Raw genomic sequence first — 10,103 nt, 5'->3', positions numbered from 1 at the left:
TATTAATTTGATTCGACGATAAAAAATTTTAAAAAAAAAAATGTAAGAAGTAAAAATGGGTAGGTGGATAGCACCACCCTAGTAGAAAGGTGGCCTCCAAATACTAAATAGAATTCCCCTAAACCTAGCAACATTTTTCTTCCCTTGGAGATGGGAAAGAATGTAGCGTTGCCACATGCACAAGCTCATTGATTATGAAAAAGAAAATGTGAAATTAGAGCAAGAATTTTGCAAAAATTAAAATTTAAGTTTTTAAGAAAAAGAGAGAAGTTTGTGTATTAATTGGTTAAATGTATTTAATTTTACGCCTGAGATTTTGAATTTGACGTGTATGACACACACCGCATTGGTTTTGAAAACCAAATGAACATGGCATCGCAAACAAAGGCAAACATGTTGGTTGTCGCTCAACATGTGGTCAGTCTACATATTAAGGATTATCTTCCCACTTCCAATTTCCAACGCAAATATTCAGTAGTGTTTTTCCAATCAACTAAGTAGCTCTTCGTCTAGCCATATTTCTCTTCTCAATATCAGATCTCCTCTGTTCCCTTCCCGGTTTACCAAAACAGTAGAATGCATGGACGAGGGTATCGAATTTTTCAAGGTTGCAACAAAAACACAAGAATTATGCACTGCAAACTGCAAGGTTTTCCACTGCTTCAAAATAAATTCTTTCTGGAACTGGTTCAGGTGCATGGTAGGAACATATTCAACTATTGAGTCATATAACACAAAAATTTGTATAGTTTATCTCATAGCAACGAGCAGCGCAACTGTAACGACCCCTCACTAAAATAATAAAGACAATCACATGTGAGATAATATTACACCTCGGTGAACAGAGAAACTACGACGGAGGATCAACTCTAAAACCGTCGAATGTCTTTCGGGGGCCTAAAGTTGAGAGGGTGGGTTTCTGGAGTGGCATTTTCATCTTGCCTCCACATCTTGATAGTCTTATCGGCTTCACAACTGACCAGCCTCGTACCCGTGATGTCGTATGAAAGAGCATATATACCAGCTTCACTATCCAGCGAGCCTGTAATAAAAGCACATCTAGGGGTTAGCATCCCTTCTTGCTACAATCAACCGCAAAAGTAGGGCGCCAGCAAAATAAACATACCAGGCTGTACAATTGTTTGGGATTGCTGAAAATTGTGACCGCTCTTCCAATCCCAGAACCACATGCTCCCATTATCGCCTTCAATAAAACAAACGCGCAAAAGATTAGAATTACCAAGTTTTATGAAACGAAAATAGGAATCAAAATAGTTTCGGGTCGTTTATTTGTAAAAGAAAATTGAAATTATCCCATATGGCATATTGTCATTGGTAAGCAAATATTGAACTAATATATTCCCCCAACTGTGGGGAGAAATAAAATGTGAACAAACCAAGATCATTCCCTTATTGCCCTTTCATATGTAAAAAATTCATACCTCCAGTGGCCATAACTCCATCCTCGTTGACAGCCATTGCATTGATTATTGTTTTCTGCTGAGAGCTGTCCATACACAAGGAAAATTTTTGGAACGTTGTGATAAAAAAAATTATCCCAAAGAGTTCATATAGTTCATATTAATCAGCAATATACTCAATTCACGATACATTCAGTTTGTCAGAAAAAGGTAACCAACTCTAAATACATACAAGACAGATCACATCCATTGCAATTTCAAAGTGCTACACCACTAATACTTTAAAATGCTAATAGCATGAGTAGAAAGCAACTATAAGGCTTGGCATGCATTTCTCCAGGCCATGAATCTAAATTATATAACACACTTAAGAACTGATGAGAAAACAATAACAAGCACATCCAAGTAGTAACACAAACCACCTCAGCATATGCTTATGACTCAAAATTGTTCAATTGGTGAACCATGTGTAAGTTTTCGGTTTCAATGGATCCATCGCAAGCAAAACAATTCCTATTATGCTCCAGATCAGAGGTTTTGCATTGCATCTTGGCTGACGCTATGGTGCCTGTGCGTTGAGCAGCCTAATTGACTTGCTACAAAGGGAATGTGTGCATAAAAAAGAACAAGAAAAAGGAGCGCAATACCTTATCAAACACAAAGACACATTGGCACAACTATTTATCCATGACAAGTTCATTACCTAGCTAGGCTTAAGCAGAGAAACATACGAACCATCAATCTTAATATCGCTTATCATTCTTCAAATAAAGAATACATCACAGACATATAATAGGAAAGAAGAGCAAATGGTAAATCTATCATTCCAGGAACAACATATATGAAAAGATACGGTTTATTCAAATACTCACAGCATGTTGTGTAAAAACATATATGAAAAGATACCGTTTATTCAAATACTCACAGCATGTTGTGTAAAAATTCGCCTCTTGGGAGGCTGAACTTCTTAATATTATCAGCTGATGCAGATGCAAAACATTGCCTGAAAACCGAACACAATTAGAAAGAGCAAAGCATATAATTTACAAGGGCATAATAACAAACACAACCAGGATTATTCACTACACGTGAAGCACTAAATACATGAATCAGCACATACTCTTTAGGATGCTGGGCCATTGCACGCACAGACTTTTTATGGTGTGTCAGAGTTGACATTGTTTTTCCTGAGACAAATGAAAATTGATACTTGAAAAAGAAGGAAATACCAAAACTGAAATGAGTTTAACTTACAGAACATAAATTACCATATCTAAGGTCCCAGAACTTGATGGTTGTGTCATGAGAGCCAGTAACAACTTGTGGATCCTGCAAACAGTAGACAATAAACTATAAGGAATATTGCCTCTCTTAACAATAAAATGAGAAGTGGCCAGAAAACCGTCAAAAGAGTTTTCTAGCTATCAACCTAAAAAAAAAACCTCAGAGATGTAATGTTTAACACAAAACTAGAAATTCAAAGTGCCAGTGAATTCAATTCACTGCAGCTTATTAATTAACTTCTATAGAAAAGAAATGAGGACTACGGTTTACAGGACTCAAAATATTTAAAAGAATGATGTAACACTGAAGGATACCTAACATAAACATAATACTTTCTCAGGACATGACAATATGAATTGCTAAACATTTGAATGTTTTGCCAGATGGGGAGACCAAGAATTAAACAATGAAAAACCATGACCTTGAATCCCAATCTCTAAAGAAGACACCAATAACAATATAAGCTATCATTATGAATTGTTTGGATCTAAAATATTGTCAGCATGCATACTCCACAATATAGTAAGAACATGGTAAAGAAAACAGAAGAGTTTTCATACTGTTGGTCGAGTAAAAACAGAACAAACTGTGTTGTCATGCCCTGACAACGCATGAACTTGCATCTTGCTTCGAATATCCCAAACCTGAAAGATTTATTGCACCAAAACAAAGGTATTATTAACACAGTACCACTCTGATAAATATTACAACAATCACTTTGCTCAATCCCCAAGAGTGCTTCCTCCACTATAGTATGCAGGATTTGAATTTTAATAGGATAATTACATACCCGGCATACAGAATCACGTCCCCCGGTAAGTAAAACATCAAGAGTGGGATGAAGAGCCAAGCAGTAAACACCACTTAGATGACCATGATATGAACGGATAACCTACACAACAATTTATCTGTTGTAACAACCAGCATTACTTACAGAACACAACCGCAATAAAGATCTCAAAAATATTAAGTAGAAGTATTAACCTTATTCTGTTCAAGATCCCAGCATTTAACTAGTTTGTCATCTCCAGCAGAGAACATATAGGTATGCCTGCTGCTAACCGCAAGGCCTGCAAAAACCCAAGCACTTATTGTTACCAACAGCATCATTAACCACAGCATGGTTAACCAAAATAAACGAACAGCCAAGAGAAACCAACCTCGTATTTGCTCGATGTGTCCTGTCACTGTCAGTTGTAGAGTTCCAGTTGCAACATCCCAAATCTGATAAACCAAAATCAGAAGACAATCCAAAAGAACATGAAATAAACACTCACACGACAAGAAAAGAGAACACAAAATAATAATAAAAAATGACAAGTGATTTTAACTTTCTGCAGAGGAGGAAATGAGAAAACATAGCAAGAAAAAGGGGAAGGAAAACAACTCAGACGGACCAACTCAGACAAATGAAGCATAAAGTTGCATACCTTGATGGTACGGTCTGCTGAGCCAGTGCAGAACCATTTATTACTTGGATCAAAGGCAATAGCTCGTACCCATCCTAAGTGGCCGCTAATGACCTACATAATCAAATGGAACAATTTAACAATGGCTTGTAAGAAACATTATGCATAACCTTTTCCTTTCTTCAGATACGAGACAATAGCATAATGGCAAGTTACAACTCATGTTCAATCATAGAAGGGGTGCAGGTCAATCTTATCAACCCGTTAACCAAGAAAGAGCCAAACAAAGGACAACAAAAATTGAAAGACACACCCATATAACATATATTCCCATGTCGGTTCCTAACATTTCCATCTAATCAGAATCTCCAAGTTACCTAGATGCTATAATCCCAACTACTTTCCCCACTGCTCCTAACTGTCTATCATAAACAACGCATTATACTTACTCTGTAGATTTTCCAAGGAGCATGCCAATCAGGACGTGGCCATCTGCTGGAAATCCTTTCCATCATGGCCGATGTTGAAAACCTATACAAGAGAAAAGTAACAGTTAAAGCAAAAATGGGATATGTTTTCCGTAGTAGTATTATCAGGATTAGAGAAAATGCAACAAGATGGGATACATCATCATGCAGCTTGTAATATTTAGTATATTCAGTTCACCTAAAATATCCCATAAAAAACCTAATAAAAACTTCAATCTAACAACACCATAGAAGCACATCATATGGTACATTAATACGACTTCAACCCCACGTAATACATGCAGATGGTGCAAAATGGTAAGGGCATTCCTAAAACAAAAAGAATTCAACCGTATCAAAGGGATTCAAACCACTGTGAAACTTTACTCTTAAAAAATATCTCTCTCTTTTGAATATTTTAACTGGTCTTTTATATTTCCAAGAACATTTCTAAGAACTTATATGTTTCCCATAACAACCCTAAGACAAAAATTCATAGTAAACTAATTAGATGAAATACTGATAGCTCTCTTATATGGACTACATTCTGAAATAAAAACAAAAACTAAAGCAGGCTGTATTCAGAGAAACTAATTTGACCACAACCCCCTTAAAGCAAATCAGAGGAGGACAAAACTCAAACCTTTCAGATGACCCTGGAGCAGAAACAGCTAAAGTGCCTTTACCCGAAATACCAACAGTATTCCTGAAATAAAGAATATGATTAAACAATTCAGTCCACAATAAAAGGCATCATCATTACAAGAAATCATAATAAACCATTTGCACTCCAGCATCATTAGAACTAAAAAACTGTCAAATTTCACAAATCACTCACATGATTCTCATAAATGGTCCAAATATTTAGCCCAATCACTTTGAAATAAAGAATCTAATAGTTGCAAGCCATAGTCCGAGAGTGTGCAAATATATATGGGAAGAGGGATAAGTTGAAACATGTGCAACATAGAAATACTAAATAAACATGAAAACAGCCATTAATACACCTGCAAGGAAGAAACTACTTACAGTGCCCTTGGTGCAGAAGGACCGACAACCAAAGAGTTTTGAGCTCCTCCCGTCTGCGCATCCTTAGAATCTTCATGACACACATGGTATTAAACCAACAAAATAATTTAGCATGTTACAATTGCAATATAGAATACCCAATTAGGGATAACTTTCCCAAAACAATAAGCTGAACCTTCCCTACTTCTAACTGCTTATTAGAAAGTTCAATTATTAAAAATGATACCTGTAAGGGCAAGGGCATTGGAAGGCCCTTCAGAACCAGTTACTGGTGCACCCGACTCAGCCCGGCGAGGTGGTTTTTGGCTAGGTGTGGGTTGAATTCCTCCATATTCCATGCTTATCTAATAATTCAGATCAAAATTTTAACTCCAATGCAACATTCTTCAAATCAATAACTTCACAAAGCTCATAGTTCACAAAAATGAAAAAATAGAACACAAAAACTAACAATTTCAACTCAGTAATTTCACTAACCTTGTGACTCATGCGAATTCTCTTACTGCAAAGAAAAAAAATAAAAAGAGTAAGCAATAATTAACGCACAAATTAAAATTTAAAAAAACAAAAAAAACCTAAATTCAACTCAATAATTTCACAAACCCTAAAAATTACAGAAATTAAAGGCAACCGCGGTACCTCTCGGGGTCGGGAGGGGGGAGTTCGCCGTGGGCGGGGGAGAAGAGATCGAGGGATCGTTTGAGGGATTTGAGACTGAGCTTCTTCAGCGACTGTGGCTCCACTGGTTCCATCTCCAAGGTGGGCCCGGGCATGATCTTCTTCTTCTATATACTAAGGATACGGCGCGGATTCTTTCTGGCCCCCAAAAGCCCTAGAAGTTGGAGGAAGGGGAAGCGAAGAGAGACCAAGTGCCTGATTAGTTCGATTTACGGTACGGTGTTGTGCTTAGGAGTCCCGCCAAAGACAGCCCTGGGTTCCTGTAGTTCAATATATAACATCAACAACATACAAGCTAATTACATTTTCGGTGGTAACGATTGATATAAGGAGGAAGAGAGAGCTATTTGCGGGACAAACAATAATATAATTCAAATTTATTTTTAATAAGAATCGAACTTATAACATTTTATTTATCAGTAAAAAAAATACATTTAGGCCATTGTAGTAAGTAGCGCATTACTTTGTTTAATGCTATATGATTGTCACGTTATCTAAACTACTTATTGTTAAAATCATGTTTGCCAACCAAAACTTCAAAAAATTATTCATTCAAATTTTCTCACTAAAATTGAACAAAAATAAAAAATATGGACAATCTAGTAAGTACATACAACATAAATTGTACTATTTTTTACATCAACCTCAGAACCATGCAAACATAGCATGCCTTATCTAAAAACTAAACATAAGATAACAAAAAAAATAAAAATATGCCCACCATCATTATCCCATTTGTGATTTTTTTATAATAATTTAAAAATTAATCACACTCTTTAATAACAAAAAATAAAATAAATTATTCACACATACAGTGTGCGTGAATATATTTTAGTTTGACTTATATTTTGTACGATTACAAATTCAGTTTTGTGTTGAAACAATTTTATTCATTTCCATCATTTGATTCACTAATGTTAACAACGAAAGCTTAAACAATCAAAAAACTTATTTGTGAAAACACTGAATGTCACATCCTGGCCCGAGGTCCACCATATCTCAGGCCCGCTCCACCACCGTAGCATGATATTGTCCGCTTTGGGCCCTGACCACACCCTCACGATTTTGTTTCTGGGAACTCACACGAGAACTTCCCAGTGGTTCACCCATTATGGGAGTGCTCTCGCGCACTACTCGTTTAACTTCGGAGTTCCCATGGAACCCGAAGCCAGTGAGCTTCCAAAAGGCCTCATGCTAGGTAGGGATAGAAATATAATATAAGGATCACTCCCCTGGACGATGTGGGATCTTACACTGAAAATATGACCAAAAAGTTATACTAATCATGCTTTTCTACCTTAATTGATAAATGAACCGTTTGCATGATATGCTGTAACAATGGCGCAGCCAAAAATTATTCGGTGGGTGAGCTAAGTTAAAATTATTACTACGAAATCCAATTTTTAATCTTATGTTGCCTACATAAAGTTATATAATAGTAAAAACTTGAATGTAGTAATTTGAAGTAAGAATTTTATGCTATGTTTTCTAGGTTTCTAGCTTCAAAACTTTTAAGTGGATAAAATAAGAAACCATTTGTGGTATGGAAGTTTTAATTTATTACTATTAAATATAATATTGGTTAATGTAATGAGTTTATTTAACATATATCAGCTCTTATTATTCTTAAAAACAGTCTTATTAATAAAAAAAAATTCATTTGTTAAATGAAATATGACAATTAAAAATCATAAACTAACACAAAAATTAATATTTTTAAGCTTGAAGAACCAAACTCTCCCTATGCTATAGCCTAGGGGAGCCTTGTACTTGGCTACGCCCTTGTGCTGGAACAAATAAAGCATTGTACGCTTGTTGGAATTGATATGTTTGAGTACAAAAAGATGTTCGCTATTTGTAGATATTTTGTTAAATTGAAACTTTGATTCATATAAGATATTGAAGTAAACTAGACATGTTTGGCAAAACTTACAAAATGGGGTATAAACTATTTATTGGAATGAACGGCATATGTATGGCTGGTCCTCTCTCACCCAAGGAGGCCGGCCACTCTCCTATTTAAACTTCATCATTCTCCTCAAATTTGACTTCGAATTATCTTGCAAAATTCTATAAAATTATCCCACTTTTCCCTCAAAATACTAACTTTGGCATCGGAGGTTCTTCAGCCAAAGCCCCCCTCCAATTGATTGTGGGCGCGTGAGCCTTTTGGCCTTGACCTAAGGTGTGATTTGTTTTGTAGGTGCAATTTTGTCTAAGATCAAGGAGGAAGAAATCTGCATCCACAATTATGGCGTGACATAAATGGAAGGGAAATCAGGACCATAGAGAATCCCAATGATAAGAACCAATACCAGACTAATTCAACCCCAACTCATTACAATTTAACCCCAATTCATTACAAAAGAAATGCAAATTACACTTTAACTAGCAAAATCACAAAAAATACTGAATTGTTGTTGTTCATCTTCTCCGTTCTTCCATCCTTCATTTATGGAAATCTTGCAACAAGGTTAAGGTTGAATCATAAAAATTACACTTTTTTTGTTGAATAGAGAGTCACAAAATCATAAAAACTAACTCCACAAAAAAAATACAAATTACACTTCAACCCCAATTCATTTCAATTTAACCCCAAAACAATTAGTTTGTGACTAAGTCATTCATAAGAACATAACATATTACACATGCATATATACATTTTTTTTTAACAAACGATATTATCTACATTAAAGGGAGGGGTGGGTTTAGCTTTACAATGAGCTATCAATAATGTGGTTCACATATTTTTTTTGTTATTATAAATAAATGCTTATTCCGTACTAATTTCAAAAATGCGGTAATATACGTGACTTTTTAATCATAAATGTTTAATACCCGTTTTATACAAAAAAACAGTATTATAGGACTGAAAAAGTTCTCCAAATAGAAACCCGTCTCTACCGCCTAGAAAACTCATCACCTCTCCCCTCAGACTTGTGCGTGGCAATATGAGATGATACAGTTGTTGTTGGCAAATAATATGAGGTGATACCAGAGTCATTGTTGGAAACATATTAATTTGCCATTTTTCGTATTTTATGGCCGAACTTTTCAAAGTACTAATGAAAAAAAACTATCGAACTAAACATGTATGTATTGTTCCCTTTATATTAATTATGTATTTTAGTAACTATGGTAATAAGTATTGTGATATTCTTTTTGGGGAGAAGTAGTACTACCTTAACGATCATGGATCAACGAGAACCGGTAAGATAAGGCAAGCACCACCAACAAGAAGAGCGCCACCAAGTTCACCAACAAGAGCATACAAAAACGATATGGGATGAAAGGAAAACTATGTCAGTCTCAAAATGGGTCTCAACCAAGTGGCAATTGGGCCAGCGATTTCAGGATCCCTTGGTCATTCTTGATTTGTTGTGAGCGTGTCAACTCCCGACCTGATGGTTAGGCGAACAAAGATTGTAGTTGCACGTTGGTTTAACTTCTTTCAAAATAATTGTGGGTCAAGGAAAAAATGTGTTTCGAATGACGGTTATCGGTGCCTTGGGTGCAAGGATTTTAGAATATGCGTTAAGTGAACGTTGAGGTGGGTTTTGTCTATGTAGATATAATGAGTGAATGGACAGATGGAAGGGAGTTTGGTGATTGATACGGTGAGATGGAATGTATGAGAAGGTGAATTGCATCAACCCAAATGAACTAGTCAAATAGCTCAATTAATAAGTAACTAAATTATAATACTCGCATTTAAATTACAAAATTTCTATTGTACAAATAAATAAAAATTATTCTATGTGTGAAAAATAATTTATAGAAATTGAAAACTAATTTAAGTATAAAGCTATGTAATG

General features: G+C 35.5%; 1 protein-coding gene across 1 annotated transcript; it reads right to left on the bottom strand.

The window, feature by feature from the left end:
• Window positions 1-627: 627 nt before the first annotated feature.
• On the bottom strand, window positions 628-6,593 carry LOC137736804 (protein pleiotropic regulatory locus 1-like). The gene is made up of 17 exons (XM_068476075.1): window positions 6,250-6,593; window positions 6,088-6,112; window positions 5,837-5,954; window positions 5,611-5,680; window positions 5,225-5,287; window positions 4,564-4,645; window positions 4,136-4,228; window positions 3,866-3,929; window positions 3,690-3,775; window positions 3,496-3,597; window positions 3,266-3,349; window positions 2,690-2,750; window positions 2,542-2,608; window positions 2,347-2,424; window positions 1,443-1,507; window positions 1,127-1,204; window positions 628-1,042 (listed from the first exon to the last, which is right to left on the bottom strand). Exons 1-17 carry the CDS (start codon window positions 6,381-6,383, stop codon window positions 870-872), a joined length of 1,443 nt encoding a protein of 480 aa, XP_068332176.1. The 5' UTR covers window positions 6,384-6,593; the 3' UTR covers window positions 628-869.
• Between the last annotated feature and the right edge of the window lie 3,510 nt (window positions 6,594-10,103).

The sequence above is a fragment of the Pyrus communis genome, chromosome 6 (genome assembly GCF_963583255.1).
Source record: "Pyrus communis chromosome 6, drPyrComm1.1, whole genome shotgun sequence".
NCBI classification, from domain to species: domain Eukaryota; kingdom Viridiplantae; phylum Streptophyta; class Magnoliopsida; order Rosales; family Rosaceae; genus Pyrus; species Pyrus communis.
This window is presented reverse-complemented; position numbering and strand designations above follow the sequence as displayed.